The sequence below is a fragment of the Citrus clementina genome, unplaced genomic scaffold, assembly GCF_000493195.1.
Source record: "Citrus clementina cultivar Clemenules unplaced genomic scaffold, Citrus_clementina_v1.0 scaffold_3, whole genome shotgun sequence".
Taxonomy (NCBI): domain Eukaryota; kingdom Viridiplantae; phylum Streptophyta; class Magnoliopsida; order Sapindales; family Rutaceae; genus Citrus; species Citrus x clementina.
In genome coordinates, this window is record NW_006262339.1 from 29,400,633 (window position 1) to 29,425,296 (window position 24,664).

The following is a 24,664-nucleotide window of genomic DNA, read 5'->3' on the forward strand; positions in this document are numbered from 1 at the left end:
TTGTTCCTTCTTCATTTTCAGGCAAAATTGCTTACAAGCATTCTTTTTTCTTGTTCATCGATACTTCTTCATCACTATTCTTCTTCTTCATCCATTCTTTTTTATCCCATACTTTCAAAGCAAAAGACCTACGGAAGCATCTTAACATATTTGTAGAACTTGCCCACAAACATTTCTATTGTCTAATCGTAAGTAATTTTATGTTAAATTAAATTTATAGATGAAGGGGGAGGAAAAAAAAAAAAGGATTTGCTTATATGAAATTGAATTCTTGGTGATCTTTTCATTTTAAATTTTTTGCCTAGAAGGATCATTGAATTTCAACCTATTTACCTCAATTTCCCTGAATTCATGGCTGTTCGAATGTTTACCTTTCAAATATTTAGGTCATTTATACATTTGTAATAATACGTGTTTAATAAGTATTCTTATTCAATAATAACCAATTATAGTTTTGTATTTTGATCAATACAATGTCAAATCAACAAAGTATAATTACTACGGATTTATAATTATTATCAAACTCACAATAGTACTCAAAATTCAAGTAATAATGTCAAAAAAGGAAATTCGATCAAACCTTAAAATATAAAATAAAAGCAAGCTACAAATTTATATGTACTGTAATATTAACCTAGTTTAAAAATTCACATAAAATAATCAATTCTAATTTTAATCGATGCAAATTAATGAAAAATTAAAGCACCAAAATCAATCCAACATAACTCAAATTACGTACATGAATTACACAAGTCCATCACAAGTACTCTTAACGAAATAATAAAAATAATAAGTTAATGTCGGGCCTCTAAGACAGCCGCAAGTAACTGATCAATACTTACATTTATTTAATCAAGAATTATACATCTAAAAATTCCCAACAACACTCATGAATTACAGGATTGAGCCACCAATTACCATTACAACTACAAACAAGAGGGCGGTTTTTGATTGCCATAAGAATCTCCATCGACAAAATTGCAAGAAGAAGTTGCCGCCCCATCACGTCCATTATGCACCAAATAGATATCTTGTAACACAATATTTTCGCATGGAAACGTTTTGCTGCATTGAAAATTTACGGCCACTTTTGTACTTGAAGTACCCCATATGTTCCTGTACGTCACATCTTTGATCTGCACATTCGATGTAATCTTTTGATTGCATGAGCCATGTGGGCAGTACATTTGATCAATGACTATAGGATTTTCGACATTGCTCATGAAAATATTTTCGAATGTAAAGCCCGAAGCCACGTTAGCCTGCGGAGACGCCCATGTTTTTATCCTCACACCATTTGTTGTGCCCCTAAACGTGCAATTTCTCACAGCCAAGCCATGCACGTTTCTCTCATTCGCATACCTGCCTAGGCTGCCTACGCTGATGCCGTGGCCGGGGCCGCAACTCACGTCGGTGACGTTGATGTTCGTGCTGCCGGAGAGTAGGGCTATGCAGTCGTCGCCGGTGCCGATGGAAGAGTGGGTGATTTTGATGCCTTTTGAGTCTCCAATTTTAATGCCATCAGTGTTAGGGCTTTGGTATGGGGCAGTTATTTTAATGTTGTCGATGCTAACCTTGTGGCATCCGTATAACGAGATATGTGCGTTCTTGCTGTTCACTGAGGTAATGCCACTAATTCTTGAATTGGTCACAAAATTGAATACCATAGACTGAAAAGGGAACATGTATACAAAAATGTTAATTAAGAAGATTTTTAGGTTCAAGGTATGAAAAATAATAAAATATATATTCCAAATATTCCAAATAATAATTTAATTAACCATACGAGTAAATGTAATTAAAATTGGGAAGAATATAAAGACACATTTTTTTTTTTGGATTTTAGGTTCTATCATTTTAATGTTAGAGTCACGTCATGTCAAAACTTTCATAAATCTCTTCTAAAATTAAAGAAAATCCCTGGTACCGGCTACCGGCCCATTGAAGAAAAATTATTGATCTTTTTATTTTAATTTAAAACTTTCTTTTATTGGCCACCCAAGTTTAAATTTTACTAGAGGTAGGATTTGATTTAGCATTTAAGTATCAACTTACAATGGGAAGGCTAGGGCAGTTGGGATCCTCAGCACATGAGTTGAAAGACCAAGCGGAGGCTCCTTGGCCGTCTACGGTGCCACGGCCATTCACCAGCAGCCGATCGACGTATCGGAAGCCGATCCATTGATCAGGATTACTCATTCTTTTGAGATCACTAGGAGCCCTGATAACCCCTTTGATTTGGAATGCCGTTGATTTCTTGCATGGTCCTGTAAATGTGACTGTGCCCAACAAAAATGTTCCTCTTGGGATCAAAACCCCACTGTTTCCATCCCACTTACATGCATCATTCCATGCTCTCAAAAATGCCTAACAAAAACATACATTATATATTATATGAATAGTTAAAAGTGCTTTTTCAGGAAGTGCTTTTGATCCACCAAAAAAAAATGAACTTACCTTGGTATTATCAATGCGGCCATCTCCAATTGCACCATATTTTGTTACATCAAAAATCTTGATTCCACCTTGAACTTTTGTAACCACTGCAAAGCCTAAGAACATGAGAAATAATAAAACCCTAGAAGAAGGCATTATCAAATGATAATTAATCAAAACTTTACTTTGTCAATCTTCTTTTATATACCGATGATTCTAGGATTTTAACTGATATTTTACGATTATTTGTTTCTGTATTTGCGCGCACAACAATTTTTTTTGGTATGTTTTGATTTCCCGAAAATCGACGAGTCCAATATCACACGTTTGAATTAATTCATAATCCGTAATTTATCCAAAGTTTCCACAATTAGGTTGATTTAGAATGGAAATTAAAAGGAAAAAAATTGAACCTGTGAGATTTTGGTTGTATTATTTTATGTGCTGAATTCTAATTTTCTTACTAAAATCATATTGGAAATGAGTCAAAACATGTTGTGGCTGGCTGACCAAAAATTCGTCAATGATTATATATTTTAGTTAAGTCTAAACGTGGATTAGATTAAATTCTTTGATTTAGATGCACTGTTGAGCTAACCTTCTTGCTAATTTTTTAAAAATATACAATTAATAGCTATTAGATAAGAATGTAAAACTAATTTAACCGAATATTACTATATATGCACATGTGGCAAAAGATTGTGAAGAGTTTAGCACATGTCAGCTCAGCACTGGATCCAAACCCTAAATTCTTAATGTGGCAGTCACGTTCCTCTTTGTAATGACAAATTATGTAGAGATGATAACTCAAAAAAGTCCAATTAAAAAACCAAAATCATAATTTTTTTCCTGAAATTTATGAAGATGCATGATAATATGTTTCCTTTGTATTTTTTTCTTTTATAATTTTGTTCTAGAAATTAACTATTTTCATATTCTTATAAAAAATAATGCTAAGCATATATTATTGATGCGTTTCTAGAGACAATTAAAATCGCGTGTCATAAATAACATATATATGATTATTATCGATTAGTTTATCAAATCATGGATGTATAGGGCAAGTTTAAGTGGCCTTTTTTTTTTTTGGGAAAATGTCCACCGTCTATCTGTTTTTTACACCTTTTTCAAAAATACACAATTCCTTCATTTTTTGGCTAGAATCCACCTAAAGTTACATTTTTTTTTTCACTTTTCCACTTCCGTTTGGAATCCGTTAAGAAAACTAACAGAAACTTAAAAAAATGACTATTTTACCCCTAAAACGAAAATTACAATTTCACCTTAAAAAATACCAAAAATAATAAGATTTAATGATGAATATCATTATTGGTACTTTAATGAAGTACAAAAAAATCTTAACTACTAGAGATTATAACTCAATTAATAATAAAACTCTACTTATCTTAAATTCAATTGATGATTTGTGAGATTTGGCTATTTTTAATACTACTGTTATAATTTAGCATTCTAATTACAGACATATTTAAAAAAAAAACCTGCATTTGATGGTTGTGGAATTAATTTATTTATTGACCGATGGGGAAAATAATTAGATTTAATCTAATTATTTTTTGTAATTTTTAAGGTGAAATTGTAATTTTCGTTTTGGGGGTAAAATGATAATTTTTTTAAGTTTCCGTTAGTTTTCTTAATGGACTCCAAACGGAAGTGGAAAAGTGAAAAAAAAGTAACTTTTGGTGGATTCCAGCCAAAAAATGAAGGAATTGTGTATTTTTGAAAAAAGGTGTAAAAAATGGGTGGACGGTGGATATTTTCCTTTTTTTTTTAACTTAATGACTTAATTTTAATCATTTAAGTTAGTAAGTTTATTTATTTTTTTCAACTTAATGAAAATTTTCACCTATTAAGGGACAGTTTGGGAATGTTGTAGCTTTTGAAATAATTGTTGTTAGTTGTGCTGTAGAAATAATTAGCTGCAAAGAGAATCAGTTAAGTGTTTTGTTTTCAAAAGTACTGTGAGTTTTAAAAGCAATTATGGACATTTGGTAAATCTTACTATTAAACTACTGAGAGAAAATAAATGACTAAAATGTACATAATGTAAGATGAAATTTACTTAACCTATACATATAAAAACATGTACATACAATATTTTTAATTATGTATTATAATAATTTATAATTTTAACTAAAAATAAAATTTATAATATATTGATTTTATATTTTTATTTTTATCTTAAATAAATTGATAATAAAATTTATAATATCTTGAAACAAATTTAATAATAATTCGACTAAAAAATTGATATTAATAAATTTATATTGATGAATTATAATATTGATTTTGTTTCCAATTTAAATAAGGATAATTTTGGGTTTAGGTAATAATTTTAAGGATATTTATGGAATTGTATTGAAGAATAAAATTGATTCTCAAAATCATAATTTAAAAGCTAATTTTGGGAAGGAGCCTTCCTTACTTTTCGAAATCACTTTTAAGCCTCCAAAAGCAATTCCAAACAAGCCTAAGTCATTAAGTTATTAAGTTAATATTTTTAGATTTTTACTTAATCTAAAAAGTTTGAATGATATCATTAAATGGTATTCTTCAAAATATCCATATCTAATTAATTAATTTTCATATTTACTTAAATAAAATTTAATAATTAGTATTATTACTCATCTCTGTATAACTTGTGATAATATATTGTGGTAGACTATTATTATTTTTTATCGTTTTATTTTCTTCAAATTAGCATTATTTATCTTCATATTTTTTATGAATATTTTTCATATAAAAACGTCATAAACTATAATAAAATTGATTAACATATATAATATAGACTATTAAAGAGTTGTTTTCAATTGAATATGATTTATATTATGATAATATATTATCTTATTTATATTATTTGAGATATTTATTATTTGTTTAACATTTATAATTTGTAAGGAATATTAGTTTTCAGATTTTTTAAAATAAAAAAGTCAAGCAACTTAATATTTATTTTTAGCGATTCAGACCAAAAAAGAAAAACAAACATCAATTCAGATTCAGATATTCAACTCTATACAGAATTCAAATTAATTTAGATTTATTTAAATTTTAAATAATAAAAAAAGACCCAACTAAGACTGGGCATAGATTGTTTAATTATCAATGTACTTATATATTGGTTTTCAAAGAATACAAGAATACATTTGGTAAGAATCATTTGACAACTGGTACATAAATGGGGGTAAATTGTTGAATAGTGAATGTTGACTTAGTCTGTTATCATTAATGGATTGTTCCACACCACCTATCACAAAAGGACACGTAAAATTTCACATTTTGTTTATATTATCTCCATATAATGATATAATGCTACATTGACTTGCTTAACAACGAATGAAATGGCCAAATGTTCATTTTTTTTTTTCAATTGAAGCTTCCTCAGTCATTGTCTAAAAGGAAGTCTAGCTTTTCCTTGATTTTTAAGCCATTGACCTATCAATCAATTTTAATGTATAAATACATTTAATAATGTATGGACTTTTGAGTCGGTTGTTAACGTTTTAAATTAAACTAATAAGGGAAAAAAAAGGAAGGGAAAACGATGTAGTTATCCTTCCACCAATCATTTACATTGGCTTGTCAATTCCAAATATTGAATATTCAACATTGACAAACGAGTACGTGCTTCCATATTTGATTGTTTGTCACCATGACCATCAATCCTTTTTTTTTTTCATATAACTCAATAGTTTGGCTGGCATGATAAACTAATGTGTTTATTCGTTCTAGGAAAAAAAATGATGGAGAAATTAATGTTGTCCGTTAATCATACAGATACCGCTGGGTGTTATTTGATATTATTTCTTTTCTTCGGTTAATCATGTAAACAAAGAATTATATTTCTATCTTGATCTAGCTCTCGTAAATTTTTAAAGAACCTATAATATATTATTTTTTGAGTAATAATATAGTGATAAATTCTTGTACAAATTTATTTTGTGCAAACTGATGTGACGTTAATTCATTGGTTGAATTAAATATCTCTTGGCTCACATGATTTATTTATATTATTTTATAATTCATTCAACCAATGAATTAATGCCACATTAATTTGTATAAGATAAGTTTGTACAAGAGTTTGTGACTGTATCATCACTCTTATTTTTTTAAGGTAGTATATAGTTATAATTTAACTACTAATTACTCATCTGAATTTTGTTAGCATGCATGTATCCATAATGTTGATTTTAATGATAACAAACAAGATTAAGAATGATTAAGTTTTTAAAAGCTCAAATTATTTTAAATAAATCGTTATTTTCATAATATAAAGGTTTTATACTTAATGGAAAAATGATTTTATGAAATTGATTGTTTTCAGTTAATGGTTTAAATTGAAAAAGTTTTGAAACTCTGAAAATGGACTTATTTGTAAAGTTTTATGACGATTTGAGCCATAGTATAATTATAGAAAGTTTTGGGTAGAACTATAATTTTAGAAAATAATTTCACTGTAGCAAACGACTAACCGTTTACTGAAAACGGCTAACCGATAATTTTCAGAAAGCATGTTCTGCAAAGTATTGTTAAAATGATGATTCTGGAAAATAACGGTTAACTGTTTACTGAAAACGGTGAATCGATTATTTCCAGATTGCTAACCTTGAACCGTTTAGTGAGAATGGTTAAGCCAAATTTATTTTACAGGTCTCTGAAAATTAACGGTGAACCGATAGTGATAAACGGTCAACCGTTTATTTGAAATTCAGCTCAACGGTAACTTTGACCAGAATAAACGGTTAACCGTTTACAGTTAACGACGATCCGTTTATGGGCAAACAGTCAATAACGGCTAGTTTTTCGGCTCTAACTATAAATAAGCTCAATCCAATTCAAACAAGAAGAATTCGAACGATCATCATTGAGCAAAATATTGAGAATACAACTTTCATTGAGCTTTAAATCCTTGTATTCATCTCATTCATTCACACATTGAGCTTTCATTTGTGATCAAACACATTGTGTGAGAGAAATTCATTTGTAATCCTTTTTGTAAAATCAAGTTAAAAGATTGTAAGTGTTGTGATACACTTGGGTTAAGAGATTGTGGATAATCTCTTGTTGTGAAGGTCCATTGATACATTGAAAGTCAATTGTAAGCATTTAAAGTATTGGAGGCTTGCTTAGTGAAATCCTCAAGCCTAGTAAGCTTAGAGGCGTGGACGTAGGCGGAGATTGCCGAACCACGTAAAAATCATTGTGTTTGCTCTCTCTTCCCTTATTTTTTTATATTGTGATTGACTTAATTATTTTTGCTTTAAATTCGTTTTAGATTTGCATGATATTTTGTTTTAGAATTGAATAATTTTTAAAATCCCAATTCACCCCCCCTCTTGGGTTGCATAACTAGAATTTCAAATTTTACTAAAGAGAATCTCAAATCACAAGAAATCCTGATCCATAAAAAATAGTCTTACTCTATACTTGGCATGGTGAATCATTAATTTTACATTGATATATATTCTATGCGTTAATAGCCTATCATGTGGGCCTCCCGCTAAGGGTGCACTGTGACAAAAGTGAAAAAAATCTCATCTGTTTCTTTCCTTTTTACGCCTCTTAGTCTCTCTCGTGTGACACATGGGGGCGTAAAAGAGGGATCGTACCAACTTATTCTGACCTAAGATGATAAGCTCACGGGCTTAGTCTTAGAATATCGTAAAAAGACTCTTCTAATTTTTCTCTTCAAGTATTTATTTCTTTACTTATGTGACAAATAAAAGTGTAGAAAAAGTAAGTCACCTCCCAAAAAACTTTTCAAATAAAAATAAGTTTATATTATTTCAATCAAAATTTTCCTCCACTAGAATAATAAGAATTATTATATTTCTCTCCCTTCAAGAATGATAATATTAAAAAACAATATAATAGTAAATTAAAAGCTCTAAAAGACTCTTTAAATGAGAAAATGTTTCTTTCTCTTAAATACTGAAGAGAGAGAAAAACTATCTCATTTGAAAAATCTTGTTTGAAGAGCTTTTTAGAACTTTTTATGCTTATGTAGCTTTTCAAATAAAAAATAAAATCTCATTTGATCAGTCTTAATAATGCTCTTACTTGATCATTGAGAAATGAAAGAACACTTCCACCTGCAAGTTTAACTCACGCGTGGACAATTGATTAATCCTTACTAACTTATTCATATATAAGGGTTCCTCTATGATGCTGTAAAGTTTTTTACAGCATCAATAATGTATTAATTGTGAACTATTAGATCTAATCAATGGTATACAATATTTGTACTAAAAAAATAATGGTAACCGTTCAAGTGGGTAGAAATTTTTGTAAAATAATTGTGACCACCCTTAGAGTTTAAAATAATTTCACTTAAATAGTATATTTATTTAAAATTACTTTTCAACCCTCCTTTAAATTTGTAATATGATAATCTCTTTTAAATAAATCTTCCGAAATCAGTTACCATTAAGTATAAAATATAATATCAAGTAGGTTATTTAACACAAAGTCTTGTAATAATTTGTATTGTATGAATTTAATTACAAACCATTAATACCTAAACAATAATGATAATAGAAAGCATTACAATAAACTATTTTATATGTGTTTTATTAATAATACTATATACGTCACAACAAATGAGAAATATTTTATTCACCAATTATTATTGAAAAATATATGTCTATATAACTATAGAGTGAGAAATATTTTGATTTAAATTTTTATCAAAAAATTAAACTATTTATTTCATGCAATTCAATGGTGGAGGATATAACATTATGAAATATTGCTTTGACTTTCAATATCAACCATTAGACTATGAGATATTAGTGGCTCAAATATTGTGCCAAAATTTTAAGTTAAAGTATCCCAAACCATATCTTTATAATGGAAATATAAAAACATACAATGATTTTTTTCCTCATTTTGTCCATTAAATATTATTTGATGTAATATTTTATTTATTGTCACTATTCATTATCATAATAAAAGTAATGACTTTTCGTAGCATAAAAATTTTATAATTACTATCAAAGAATAACAATAAAATTATCTTTCATGATTCATAAACTAAAGTTAATTAGGAATATGTGTTAGATTTAACTTTTATGAAATTAACAAAGTGACATTTGAAAATAAAATGAAAACAAACTTGTGAAAGTTAAATTTTATAAGGCTGAGATAATTTCCTACCATGTCAATAAAAACCTAAAAATATAAATGATTTTCTTTCACTTTTTTTCCCACGTAAATATTATTAGAGGTAATATTTTATTTATTGTCACTATTAATTATCATAACAAAAGTAGTGATTCTTAATAATATAAAATTTTATAATTACAATCAAAGGATATCAATAAAATAATCTTTCACGGTTCATAAACTAAAGCTCATTAGGAATATATATTAGATTTAACTTTTGTGAAATTAACAAAGTGATATTTGAAATTAAAATGAAAATGTATGGGCTTATAAAACTTAAAATTCCTATCATGTAAGGATATTAATTGTAAGATAAATATAAAGTTAAGAGAATAAGTATGTTAAATGGGTGTTAAAAATAATACATACTTCATGATCAATTATACAATGACCCTTAATATTATATAAAATAATGAGTATTTTAATATACGATATTAAATTTTATTAAAACATGTGTGATCAAGTAATTTTTATGTTACAAACAATCTCAACAATGAGTTTATTGATGTAACTATGATATTTACTTAAGTATATGTACTTAGTTGTGTTATTTATTACTATTATATCATATATAAATTTTGCAATTACAACTTATTTATTTGATTTATGTTTAATAACCTACCATTATATTTTATACTTAATAGTAATAAATTTTGGAAGATTTATTTAAAAAAAATTATCACATTTCAAATTTAAAGGAGGATTGAAAAATAATTTTAAATAAAATATACTATTTAAGTAAAATTGTTTTAAATTCTAAGAATGATTATAGTTATTTTACAAAATTCTCCACCCCTCACGTTTGTTTGTGGAAGGTGCTGTTGAAAATTTAAGTGAAATCCGCGTGTGACGTGGCCATTTCAAAACCTAGTATCAGGTGACGTGCGTGGGAGGAGCTGTTGATGATGATCATTGATTTTGATTCATCTCCTCGGATCAAATGCATTGCGTGCTCTTGACCTAATCAAAAAAAAAAAAAAAAAAGGTGAAACCAAATGTACGTAAAAAGTTTCATCGTCCTTGTTCTAGACTAAAAGGTTAACGGTCAAACTGTCTTAACCCACCTCCTTTCTCAACTGTCAAACCCCTCCGTACAACCTTTTTCCTCGTAATGCTGTACCCATTAATTTCCTTTGATACTTTCTCCTCCATCTCCCTTTCTCTCCACAACTTTAAATCATATATATATATAGATATCAAGAAAGCACCAGCTAGATAGGGCAACATATAATAAACTTAGCAAAAATCATCCCCAAACAAAACAATATTATCGTAAGTGTTTCATTCCATGTCGGGCGTTTGCAGTGGCGGCGGCGGCAGAGAGCCGGTGAAGATTGTGTTGATCAAGACGCAGTACATTGAAACAGATGCAAGGAGCTTCAAGTCTGTCGTGCAGGAACTGACTGGTAAAGACTCTGGGGCACGCGGCAGCAATCTCTCACCCGCGTCGAAGTCGAGAAAAGTTAGAAACAATTTGGGCACGAAGATTATGGAAGGGGGAATGAATATCAATGGATTTGCAGGTGAAAGCATTAATAATAATAATAATAATAATAATAATTCAGTTCTGATCAGAGATTTGTCACTCAAGGAATTTGATAGATTGCTTCAGGAGATGCCCCTAGTCGATGAGTTTTATCATGATTATTCCTTGAGGTCAAATTGATATGTTGACTCTACTGCATTTATATTTGTATATGCTTCTTTCCCTTCTTTTATTTTTATTTTTATTTTTTGGGGCTAGGTTTTATTCTTCATTATGATTTATGAATGCCGACCTTTGATACCTGTTATTGGCTTCACTTCACATCATATCTCCCAATTTTCTCCTCCTTAATTAGCTTGATATATTTTAATTTTTACTTAAATTTTAATGTTTGAATCATGAAATTTCATTTTCTAGCTTTCCATTAATTCAAAAGAAATGAGAATATAACTGAATATAGCCACTTAATTTTTAGGAGAAGAATAGAAAGATATAGTCTAAAAATTAACTGTTATATATATTTTGAGCAGTAGCCAACGTCCCTCCTATCTATGCATGGTTAATTAGTTCTTAATCCTTTACCAGAGACCAATTAAAGAACAAAATCCAAGGAAAAATTAGTATATATAAATTTATAATATAGTTCACTTTTTAGCTGCAATGTGTATGTGACAAAAACTTGTTATATGTAAAGAATGTTCAACCCCTTAAAGGCAAATATCTTTATTTATTATTTATTTTGAACTCAATTAAGAAATTTATCAAATATTTGCAAATGCATAATTTTTTCAAAAAAAAAAGAACTATTTTTTCGGTTATTCTTATATTTTATGGAAATCCTGGTTGCAACTTTAGGAGAAAACCCTAAAATGCCCTTCCTAATAAAATTTTCAGGTGGGAGTGGGCACGGTTAACAACATTAACTTGTATCTAAACAATATTTTATACATTTTGTCTATGCAATGACGCAGCAAGTTGATTGAATTCAATTAATTAATATTTAAATTACAACTAATCCATGTGAAATTCTGCACTACAATTGTAAATGCCAAAACCTATGAACTTTTTTCCATTACGAAAGACGAGCTTTATTTGAATCGAGCAGAATCATTCAGAATTTTACTCAATTTCGTAATTAGAATTGCAAAAAATTATGAATCACATTGCAATTTATATTTTTCATACTAAAAAAAAAAAAAAAACACATCTTAATAAAAATATATATAAACTCAATGAGGTCACTTTTGACTAAAATTCATTTCTAAAAGTTAATAAAATGTTAGGTAGCTGGGGAAGCGAATAAGCCACGGGAGTTAAACCCAACATAGACCCACTGCTCACCCTCCATATCCAATTGGGTCAACCAAATCCGAGCCATCTTCAACAGTTAGCTTATATAATTACAAGATGGAGATAATTTTATTACACTTCTCTAGAGTATGTATTCAACTATCATATATAATCAATATTGGTTAAGGGATTCAACCGAGTGAGTTTTAGCAATTTATTTATTTAGTTGGTAATCCGAGTATTAGTGCATTTGAGATTGAGGTTAGCAACTGTATCTTAAAAGTTACAATACTAAAGTATTTGATAAACATTAGCTGTTGTAACTTAAAAGTTATATTGATATGATTTTTCACTTATATAATAAAAAATTTATTATATCGTTAATAATTTTGTCAAAATTATTATTTAAAATATTTATTTACTATATATTATTAACTTTTATTTCATAGTTACAGTTTTTTTTCCACAGCAACTGTAGCTTAAAAGTTACAGCCCCTCAATCCCAAACAGGACTTATAAGTGTATGTTTGGTATGACTTATTTGATAACTAAAAGTGCTTATTTAATTAAATATAAGCTCTTTTTAAAATTTTTAGTATTGTTTGGTTGTATTATAAGTAAAATTTTGGATATTAAATTAGCTATTTTCCCTCTACTTAAACTCCAATTTTAGACTTTTGAGAGTAAGTTTTGAAGAGCTCTTTCAAAAACTTAAATTATCTAAAATACTCTTCATTTATTTTATAATTTTATTTCATTCATTTTACAAGAGAAATTTAAAAAATTGTCTATTAAAAATATTTTTATAATTTTTTAATACAAACTCTTATTGACAATCAAATAACTTAAATATTTTTTTTTATAAAAACGCTATTTATAAAAACTTTATTTATATAAATTTTATTTGAAAAACTGTGCCAATCAAAGCCTAAATATATAAAAGAGAAAGAATTATAAAATTAATTTATACTTTATTCGCAACTACTTTAAAAAAAATATAATAAAAAAATGGTATCTTAATATTATTATATAATATATAAACTACTTACGATGATGCTACAAGTGATATACGTATATAGAGAGAGAGAGATAATACAAAGAATCCTACATGTTGCCAAAAATATAAAAAGCTGAGACACGAGTCAAAGATGGTGGATTTTGGTCAACTAATCTTACGGTTTAAATATTATATCGGGACTTGACTAGCTTACAGAATCTGTAAGCTACAGACTGCAGCATCAGCCGTTGGATGTTGTTAGATGTGGAGTGAGAAACTAAACAATAGAAAATCGGATGGTGGGATGACGGGAGATGTTTGTTACATAATGTGTACCACAGACAGGTCCATTATATCGTACAAGCTAGTGTCATACAAATCTCGACAGGATTGCCCATTAAATGGGCCATGCTTTTTACTTTATATATGTAAATAAGGAAATAAATAAAATCACCACTCTATTTCCATAAGCGTGACACTCAGTTTCTTGATTATTACAAAGTACAAATTTATATGCCAAAATTTTCTACTAGGAAATTATACGTTATTTTTTTTCTTTTAATTACTTTTATTTAATTGTCATTTTAATCTCTACATCCTTTTTATGCCATATCAATTTATATAAGTGTTTCGAAAATAAAAATTTATATCTAACTTTAATCTCCTTATTAGATTATCTAATCGTCAACTTTCATAAATATGTTTATATTATATTGTGATAACAAAGTAAGTGATAGTAATTATTTTATAAAACATTTGAATTTTAATAGATTTCTCTCAAAAGTCAGGGGAAAATTAGTATTCTCCTGATAAATTGTTAAATATCATATAAAATGTTTTTAAACAATTGAAAATTCACAAATTACTCCTTAATCAAGTGGTGGACACTTCTTCATCTTAGTTGATGAGGTGTTGCTTGACCTTTTTACATATATTTGGATTGTTGGGGGAGGGAGTAAGAGACGTAAGATTCTAACTCCGCGCACGTCGATGGAAATGAAATGAAGTTAGCATTAGGATAATTAATGCTTTTGAAAAGGAAAATATTTACAACCTTATGACAATGTTTTTCACAATGAAAAATCATACCGTAATTTAGTGTTTTGTATTTCAAATTTTATGTTGCATTAAGGAATTTTGCACTTGGAATGTATTATCAAATAAATTTATTTATTTTTAATAAATCAATATAAAAGGTCAAATCGAGTAGTAAAATGAAGTTTTTATTATGAGTGCCAAAAATAAGGTGAGTCTCTTCCAAGGCAAAATTAAAAGAAAAATAAAATAAAATCTTTCTTGCACAATTGCTTTTAAGATGTTTCTAACTATAAGCCAATAATTTACAATTGAGTTGGTTAAGTGTCTCCTCATCTCTTCTGTGCAGTCGAAAAATTCAAATATTCTCGTAAGTATGTGAATATATTTATTTATTATTTTACGTTACCGTGCTATGCTTCAATTTGGTTACACTCTGGGATGCATTAGGCTAGGCTTTGTATTTTGGTAGACAAATAGGGCTGTGCTTATTCACATTTGTATTTTACTATCTTAGAGTAATATTAAATATAAATGTTTCTAATAAATTAATGAAAAAGAAAATCAAATTCAATGAATGTTTTGATTTGTTTTATTTTTTATTCATTGTACATCCGAATTCGTTATCATAAGAAAGAATTATTCTATAATACCGTGATTAATTTACTCTTTTATTATCCAAGCATTTATTCTTTATGAAAATTTGTAAAAAAAAATTAAAAATTGCAATTTTATAGAGAAAAAAAATTGATTTTTTGATGATTTGATCCTATCAATTAATTATACACTCAAACAATGAACTGAAAAGAAAAGAAAGAAAAAGAAGTAGAAATGGAATGGTTAGTTAAAAACGGAAGCAAATAAAGCGCAATTCCTTATTTCCATAAATAGCCGTACGCCTCTTCCCGTTTTCTTGCAATTGCCACGCGTCTCTCTACGAGCTTGGATATCATAATAATGATAAATAAATAAATAAATAATTCTTATAAACAATAAATAAATAATTAATTAAATAGTCCCTATGCGCTTGCAATTCTACAGTTCCACACCTCCACTCCGCTTTTGTCTTTTGATTGATGCTGACGATGGATTCTTTCCTCCTCCAGTACTCCACCGTTTCGTGCCTTGCCTTGCTTCGCATCCAAAGGTTTCCGTCCAAGTGAGAGAAAACAAAATGCCCAAACACGCACAAAATGGTAATTTCACAATTTTTTTGGGAAACAAATGAAATTGCCATATTTTAGATACGGATGTGGTGCGTGTAAGAATGTTAGTACTTACTACTTAGTAGGCAAAAGACAAATAAGGAAATATTATGATAATTAATTAATTATTATAATTTTCGGATAAAAATAACCGAAAAAATAAATAAAGGAGAGAGAGAGAGAGGCCAAGGCTTTGAGGCTCAGGAGGCATTGGGGTTTGGCTCTCTCTTTGTCTTCATTATAACAGAGAAAGTTCTGATTGTGTTTCAGTTGTTGTTAGCAAATCTCTCGATCTCTCCATTCTCTCTCGTTCTCTCTCTTTCACTTCACCGATTCCAAGGTTTGTTCCTTTTTTAACTATCACTCGATTGATTCTTATTGTTCTTCATTCTCCCTTCGGTCATTATTAATTTTCATGCTTTAATTTTCTTTTTTTTTTTGGAATTATTTATTTATTTATTTGTTGTTGTTGTTGTTGTTGTTTATGTCTCTATGTTGGCAGTGTTTGTGGGAAGAAAATTTGTGAGAAGCAAGTTCTAGCCAATTCGGCTGCGGATAAAACGATTCGTTTTGTCAGGTTTTTTTTTTTATTTTAAATATTGAATGTGGAAGTTAACGGGAGTTAGGGTTTTTTCACGTGGTGAATTTGTGTCATCAAGTTTTTTTTTTTTTTTGGTTGAGTTCTGTGAGTTCTGAATGTTTTTTGGCTTGCTTAATTGCTTTCCAATTTTTGTTGCTTGCAGGATGTCAAAAATGCTTTTCCTGCGATCCAATTATTGTTGTCAATTTAGCTGAATTTGTGTCGTGGAACATGGACTAGGGTTTAAGATGTTTGTGCAACTGTTTCTCGAAGATGTTACCAATTCAATTTTGGATATAAGGAAATGATTGGATTGCAACGGAATGTTTAGTTGTCGGTCTTGTTATTGTAATTGATTTGGTTTTTTGGATAATTCGAATAGTAAAGGAAAGAGGAGAGAAAGAGAGAAGGGATTTATATTGGATGGGTAATAAGTTGGGAAGGAGAAGACAAGTGGTAGATGAGAAGTACACGAGGCCGCAGGGGTTGTATGTTCATAAAGATGTGGATATTAAAAAGCTTAGGAAGCTAATTCTCGAATCGAAGCTTTCACCTTGCTATCCTGGGGATGAAGATTGCTGTTGTGATCTTGAAGAGTGTCCTATTTGCTTCTTGGTTTGTGTTTTTCTATCATTGTCTTTCTTATTAGTTGTTGGTTGTTTGGTTATTTGATATTGGCCTTTGTCGACCTCCTCTGCTTGTTGGAAAATTGAGGATGAAATTATGATTTAGGTCTGTCAACAAATAAAAATTTTCAATTTCACCAAGTGGGCATGAAGTGCAATCTTGACCCTGTTTTCTGCTAGGGGTCTGTTCTAGGAAAAAAATATGAAGAATTTTTTTATTTTTGATTTGATGTCTGTTCCTCAATGTACCAACCAGAGGAGAATATCAGAGCCAATTGATATAGATTATTTTGATGGCCTTTAAGTTTTTAATCTAACTAAACCAATTTGGCCTTTCTTGCTTCTTTCTGTAGTATTATCCAAGTCTCAACAGATCAAGATGCTGCATGAAAGGAATTTGTACAGGTAATTACACAGTGATTGGATGTGTACCTTTTGGATTAGAATGTTAAAGATATAAATGTAGCTATTAACATTTGTGTGCAATTTGATCTGTCTTTTCTGCATCAGAGTGTTTTTTACAGATGAAGAATCCTAACACAACTCGCCCTACTCAGTATCCTTTAGTTTTAATGCAATGTGTTCAAATTTGAAACATACCGTAAACCTTTATGTCTTTTTTTTCTTGTTTCCATTTTTTATTCGTAATTTTCTATTCCTGTATTCCTTAATGTTATGAGATGTCCTTTTTGCAAAACTGCAAATTATGCAGTGGAGTACCGAGGTGTGAAAACAAAGGAGGAAAAAGGCATGGAGCAAATTGTAAGATTTGGTTACTCATGGTCATTGTCAACTTGATTCGTTATTGAAATTGTGGAATGCTTGGCTAACGTATATTCGCTTTTAATGTGAATGTAATTTACCTGTTTTCCAATTCTTTAGGAAGAACAGCGTGTTATAGAAGCAAAGATTAGGATTAGGCAGCAGGAACTTCAGGATGAAGAAGAGAGAATGCTGAAAAGACAAGAATCTTCAAGCATGGGCATAGCACTGGGGGAGGTTGAGTCATCAGGTAACATTTCTTTGTAATTTGGTTCCTAACTCTATATCAGTATTCCATCTACTCTTAGAATGGTAAATATTATAGTTTTTTTTTTTTCCTTTGTTTACAGTTTCATCTTCTAGATCTGTGGAAGGTGAGGGAAATGTCTCTTTTCAGGACTTATGTGCTACTCCTATGATTAGACAACCTTCACATCGCAGGGCGAATGGGTATGGAGCATTCTCAACTGTTGCCATGCCATTCTTGTTTGAAGCTGCATTATAGTTACTGCTGTTTCCATTATTGTCTTTAGTTAATGAATAAATGAGCAAATTTCCAAACCAATGAAAATTGCTGAATTAAAGCATGGAGCTCTATTTTTTTGGATCTGTTATTTAGTTCTTTGTTTTAGATTTTAGATTGCTTATTTTTATCCTACAAAAATTTTCTAATCTTGTATCTGTGAAAAATATTGACTTTTGTTCCAATTTAGATAGGGCCGTTTTTGTGGAAAATTAGACATCATAGACAGTATGTTCATCTAGTTTAATTGACAGAGTGAAGGTTGAGCTCTGCTAGCTAGGTTGGTATTTGATTCTAAACTGGGATCTATTTAATTATACATAAGCTATTGATGCAGAACTGGAAAGGATGCAAAGAAATAGATATAATAGAGGGAGAAAAAGATAAAAGAGCAGATAAGATAGGGGAATGAATGTTGTCTGTGTTTGTGCTGTTCCAAAAGTACAAGCAAAATAAGAAATTAGAGAATGTCTATTTGAAAGGCTAGGTCAGAAGAGGAAAGAGGAAACAAAATCTGAGAAACAAAATCTAAGTTCAAATAAATAAATCAAATAATAAAAGATAGGCACCTGAACTTGAGGCATTTTGCATTGGCTGTTATGGCGAAGAAGATTTAATCTTTTCAAATTGTGATTTGATAACAAAATTAAGGGACTGGATTACGGGCTCACGTGTGCCTCTCATTTCACCTTTTTTTTTTTTGGGTGAAAGTGTATGAAGGCACAAAGATGGAGAGTAGAACAGGTGGCATTTTATATGAGTAGGTCCCCTAAGTGGTTATTCCTCATCAGATTGCTGTCACTTTCCAATGGGCCAGCTATCTGATGCATGACAGGGTATTGACTTAATGACTGAGAAAGCCTTGGCCTCTTTCCAGAATTCTCTTCCTTCCATTTTTAGAATGAGGATCTGATAAATGATATGCATTTAATGGAGTATATGAATATGTTGTGAATTGTGGTGATTATAGAATATGCTGAAACTGATAACATGGAAAATTTGAGTGTGTTTGTCATTGGGCTTGAGTGCTTTTAGGAAAATAAGCTCCGTGTCACAGACAAAATAAAGCTATGCGTGAACTGGCCAATAGATTTTAGTAGTTGTGGGAAGAGTAATGTCTTTACAGGAGATTATTACTGCTGATTTTTCCTTTTCATTTCTCATCTCTTTCTTTTGGTATGAGAAATGGTGCTCAATGATTTTTGGTAACAAATAGTAATGTGTACAGCTTGTGAATATTTAATGCTTGAAAGTTTAGAGACTAATATAAGAAGAGAAGACATAGTTGCAAAGACAGTACTCTCACTTGAGGATTGGTTAGATTTGCTTAATTATAATCATTGGTACTAAAAGTTCTGCCCTTTAAATTATAACCTAACGCAGTCGCAACAGGCCCTATTTTTATCCTCGGTGAATCTGTTTAATCGTTCTTGTGCCTGACATAAGCATTGAGTGAATCTCAACCTATGATGTCATCTGTAGAATTTGAAATCTGTATCTGATAATGCAAGGTCGATTTGATGTTTTAAAAGGTGAATTATGCTGTCACAATTATTTATGTATCATGCACTTTAATTTACAGGGATGATGAGTTTGACCTGGATTTGGAAGATATAATGGTCATGGAGGCAATCTGGCTTTCCATTCAGGTATATGCAACTTAGACGCATTTTTAAAATTAGCTACAAATTTCTTAGAACTGAAACTTCAAAGCAAATGACTTAGATTGTTACGCATCTGCAAAGAGTTTTTTTTTTAAAAAAAAATTTTAAGAATCACATTGTAGTTGTAAAGAATAGAAATGCTTAATTCTGAGATAACGATTCTCCTGATTCAAGGGTTTATCCAAGTAAAAATTAGGCTTGTGATTGGTAATCAGTAAAATATATAGAAAAGGGAACAACAAACGTTGAGAAATCCTTCGAATCTGAACTGATCCCTAATCGAGAGGATCAAAGTTCTTGATCTTCTCTTCTTCTTCTTGTCCTATTTCCCCATATGAGATTAAGATATTGATAAACATGAGGACTCTGTTTTGGATAGGAACATCTACAATTAGCTGCTGGTTGGTTAAAATAATTGATTGAAGAGGGTAATAAACCTTTATGTGCTCTATATGCAGAAAGTCCTTTTTATTATCACACTAACTTCAGGATTGAGATCTTTTTGAGAAATATATGAAAAAAAGAAAGAAAAGGCAAATAGTTGTGGTGTTAGTGTTATTGGGCTTAAAAGCAAGATTGAACTTTTTTAGGGTGGTTGTGGGAATCACCTCAATTATAGATTTTAGTGTTAAGAGATTAGTCATCATTCTCACAACATAGCTGTGCATTTACCATAATCTCTTGGCAGTTAATCATTTTGGTGTATATACTTCAACTTGATGTGTTGAATTGGTTTTGATTGTTGTCGTCAAGATTGCCTATACAAGATGATGCTCTGGCTTAAGAATTGGAATGAGGTATCATTCTATGGGCCTCTTTTGGGATTTGTGGTTGCCAGAAATTGTGCAAAATCTCCTATTAGAGAAGGGATGTGCGTGCTTGTTCGTATCAAGAAACATTTAGATGGTTCCTAGATAACTACCTTGTATTATTGAAATATCATAAAAGGGGCACAAGGATGAGCTTACAATGTAGCACTTTCTACTTTCTTTTTGGTTGTAAATGAAGTTCTAACATATGCATATACAAAAGTGGCAATTCATGTCTGATTATTTGCTTTTTATCAATTTGGTAAATTTGTTGGGAAAATGTCAAATCTGATTTCGAATGGGTAGAATATATTGGCTGACATTCTAGAAGAGTTGGTAGTGCATCATAATCATCTTTATGAAGATCTTGATTTTCAGAGCATTGGATTTACATTGGCATGAACACCAATATTGACATACACTTAATATGTATATGTATGTATACATGTATACATACATATTAGTATAGGGAAACTTAATATGTATATGTATGTACACATGTATACATACATATTAGTATAAGGACATGTATGTATATTTATATATAACTCTTCTCGTTGTGGACCTCTGGAACCTTCTGAAATTCGGAACATGAATTTACAGTAAACAAGTTTTTATAAGGACAAAAATAACAAAACTGTGACCTGAGAATTACAGATATATATTTGGTTTCCTAGATTTTGACTTTTAATGTTTCAGGCTTTCCTGGTATTGCGTATTCAATCTACTGGTTGGTTCATGACATGTCCCTACAGTTTCTTTCTGCCTTTTGTTTCTTCCTCAGTCCGTTTTTGTTTCTTTTCCAAAGCAGTTGCAATAATTTACTCTTGAGGCAGATCATATAAAAAGTCTCTTAATATGAAGCTACTTTGTTGGCCTTTGACCGTAAGTTTTTTCTATGATTGGAGATGATTCATAGATTGTCGTGATTGATTTGCATGGCTGGAATTTTAAAACCATTCTGGAATGCCAAATCATTTATTGGGTGCAAGATCCCTTGGAGCACGTACCATTGGGGCGGTTCAATAGGACCTTGATATATCATAGCTCAGTTTCTTAATCAGATGAAGTTTCTGGAGGAGTTTATATTTTTGTACCTTTATTTTCTTGTAAAAGGAATTTTTGCTTAGAGAAAATGGCCTTATTTCAGTAGAGATTTTCATCTGAGCTGAATAGTATGTGATGCCTTTGACTTGAGGGGGCATCATTCTGGAATTGTAGAAATGATCTTTTGTGTAAATTTATGGTACGAACTGAGAAGAGACACTAAAACAGCACCATGAAATCTGAAATTTTACAATTTTAATTATTGTTGAACGAATTGAAAGCTGTAATTGGCCTAGATGTTCTGACTTCTATTTTGTTTTCCTCATTATCCAAGTTGCTTTGATACTTTGTAATTTCTGAAACATAAACTTTTGCAGGAGAATGGTAGACAGAGGAACCCAACTTATGAGGAGGCTGCTCCTTCTGAACAGTATGTCACAGAAGATCGTTATGTCTCATCAACTATGGCTCCTATTGCTGGTTCATCATCATCCCCTTCTGGTGGTCTTGCTTGTGCCATAGCAGCTCTCGCTGAGCGTCAGCAAGTCAGTGGAGAATCCTCTATAAATCATGGTGGAAATATGTCATCATTCAACATGTTTCCAGGCAGTAGTAGACTGTACAATCGGATGGATCATGATGTAGAAAATTATGCTCCTGCAGAGAGCTTGATTAACACATCACCAGATGGCAGGATGACGGTGGCAAGGGATGAAGGAGAATGGGGGATTGATCGTGGATCAGAGCTGGCTGAAGCAGGAACTAGCTACGCGAGCTCTGATATGGCAGAAGATGGAGGTGGAATTTCTTCATTGCCAGAAGATGGAGGTGGAATTTCATCATTGTCGCCAACAGAAGAAATTGGAGGCAACTTTCAAAATGTCCCAGGTCCCATTGTTCCTGAGAGTTTTGAGGAGCAGATGATGTTGGCCATGGCTGCTTCTCTAGCCGAGGCTAGACCTATGTCAAATGGACCAGAAGTTTCGTGGCAATAGTTCTAAGAGGTCATATTCTCGAACAGATGATGCTGGCAGTATCTCTTTCATATGGCTAGCTGAGTCTCTAGCAAAGGACAAGTGCACTGCCCTGTGCCTTACAACTAGTTCCAAGTTTAAGGTAGCTATGATTCTCTCTCTAGCTTCCGGTCAATTTCTCCATATATAATTGTAAAAGGAAAAAAAAGATTATTTGATTCTCTGAATGGAAGGTTGTTTGGTTGCTATATAATGATCATGATCATTTATTTCTTGGTCATAATTATCAGCTTGTTCATACTTCCCATTGAAACAAATCATTTATCATGTCAGCCTTGATATTTAGCCATATTATGAAATGCTGTATGCTTTTGGTGTTGAATAGCAATTTTCAAAACATTTCTTTTTCATGCAAAATTAGTTGTTCCAGTTGTCATTTCTTTGGAAAAAAAAAATGCTTGTAGAACAACAATTAGGTAGTAGTACCATTTTCTTGAAAGTGATGTATTTAGCTGTAATGTAATCCGTGTTGTTCTTATTGATTCCTTTTATTGTATTTACCTCATCTGAAACGGAGGCCAAGCTTGATTTCTGGCTAAACCTGCTTTTACGAGTTTGTCTCGAGTTATGATATAAGTAGAGCCTTTTTTTTTTTTTTTAATTGTGTGCAAATTTTTTACATATATTTTACAACATGATATCTATTGGGATACTAGATACGCACATTGGTTTTATAGTCTTAAAATCTTTCAGGGTACTAGCTTGGAAATCTGATTCCACTAATACTGGGAGCTATATACTCTATCCAAATATTTAGAAAGAAAATTAGCCCTTGGCGGCTGATAGGATCGTACTCACACCCTCGATGACCCGTCACGCCCTCGATGTTGTGACTCTGAGTTCTACTATTGAGCCAAAGTCCTCGTTGATTTCTTGTACTTTTTAAATTCTATTCAAGAGATCAAATCAATTAGTGGGATATTGATTTCGTAATTGTTCAATTATAACCATCCACAAGGTTGTTAGTTGAAACATACCACTTGGGATGTTCATACGGAAATTTCAACTGCATAAAATCCGGGCCAAACATTATCAAAGTGAACAAGCTCGTAATAACATAGATGAATTGGGCATGATGTAAATGTTCGGTGATGTTAGAACCAATTGCGATATAGGAAGATCCAACATCCCCAAAAGATATTGGTGATGTTTACGATTAATGACCACTGGATGGTGGTCCCTTGATCTATAATGATCACTTCAATCTAATGTGGGGCCAGACAAGGGTCAACCTGTGATCGGGAAAGGAGAAAAAGTGACTTAATGAAATTTGGGGCATCAACCATGGGAGTAGTTGAAGAAATGTTTAAACTTCACATGCTGTGTCTCTTAATAAATATGTAATGTAAAAGGATTCAGGATTGGGTTTTCAGCAACTTCTTTTGGTTTCACATGCTTTGTCATGGTCACATAAAGTTCTAAACTTTCCATATTGCATTGGTGAAGGACCCCTTGGTCCTACTCCCCTTTTTTGTTTTAAGCACAATAGGTGAAAGGATTTTATGCATCATTATGTAATCTTAAAAAAAAAGGAAAAAAAAAAAAGAGCATCCAAACATATTGCGTTATTATACAACAGATTAGATTTAGGGAGAATTTTAGAATACATAAAAAATAATATAACTAACTAATATATTTATGATATGTATAATTAAATTTAATATAATAAAACAAATACATTTATATCATAGCATGGTTTACTTATGGAGCTGTCATTGATTTAACTATTTTTACTCATTACTACTGAACAATTACAAAGCATATTCACGTAATCATTCTTGCACATGCAAGGTCCTGTAGAATTTCTTTCTTAATACGTGTGAGTGGCTTGTGCTAAGTACGGTACTAACTTTTTGTGGCTATGGCTATCTTAGAGTTGCTCTAAGATAGAGTATGAATCACATCCACACACGTGAAATAATAAATAATAAAAAAACTCATTATAAGAAAAAAAAGAATGAAACATTTTTCTTTTTTCTTTTTAATTA

At 30.7% G+C, this 24,664-nt stretch overlaps 2 protein-coding genes across 2 annotated transcripts; one reads left to right on the top strand and one right to left on the bottom strand.

Annotated features, from left to right (window-relative positions):
• Window positions 1–926: 926 nt before the first annotated feature.
• Window positions 927–10,770, bottom strand: LOC18046014 (exopolygalacturonase). The gene is made up of 4 exons (XM_006442179.2): window positions 10,683–10,770; window positions 2,458–2,552; window positions 2,056–2,367; window positions 927–1,670 (listed from the first exon to the last, which is right to left on the bottom strand). The coding sequence occupies exons 1-4, from the start codon at window positions 10,768–10,770 to the stop codon at window positions 927–929; spliced, it is 1,239 nt and encodes a 412-aa protein (XP_006442242.2).
• A 5,020-nt stretch (window positions 10,771–15,790) lies between these two features.
• LOC18050087 lies at window positions 15,791–23,033 on the top strand. The gene is made up of 10 exons (XM_006442180.2): window positions 15,791–15,971; window positions 16,134–16,208; window positions 16,375–16,826; window positions 17,191–17,242; window positions 17,348–17,393; window positions 17,518–17,599; window positions 17,720–17,849; window positions 17,950–18,049; window positions 19,705–19,771; window positions 22,020–23,033. Exons 3-10 carry the CDS (start codon window positions 16,635–16,637, stop codon window positions 22,635–22,637), a joined length of 1,287 nt encoding a protein of 428 aa, XP_006442243.1. The 5' UTR covers window positions 15,791–15,971; window positions 16,134–16,208; window positions 16,375–16,634; the 3' UTR covers window positions 22,638–23,033.
• Window positions 23,034–24,664: the final 1,631 nt, after the last annotated feature.

Coding starts and splice junctions, on each gene's coding strand:
- LOC18046014 (XM_006442179.2), bottom strand. CDS start 10,770: ATGGAGGAGAAAGTATCAAAGGAAATTAATGGGTACAGCATTACGAGG. Junction 2,368..2,457: donor GCCGCATTGATAATACCAAG/GTAAGTTCATTT, acceptor TGTTTTTGTTAG/GCATTTTTGAGAGCATGGAA. Junction 1,671..2,055: donor ACTGCCCTAGCCTTCCCATT/GTAAGTTGATAC, acceptor TTCCCTTTTCAG/TCTATGGTATTCAATTTTGT.
- LOC18050087 (XM_006442180.2), top strand. CDS start 16,635: ATGGGTAATAAGTTGGGAAGGAGAAGACAAGTGGTAGATGAGAAGTAC. Junction 17,243..17,347: donor CATGAAAGGAATTTGTACAG/GTAATTACACAG, acceptor TTTCTGCATCAG/AGTGTTTTTTACAGATGAAG. Junction 17,600..17,719: donor AAAAAGGCATGGAGCAAATT/GTAAGATTTGGT, acceptor CCAATTCTTTAG/GAAGAACAGCGTGTTATAGA.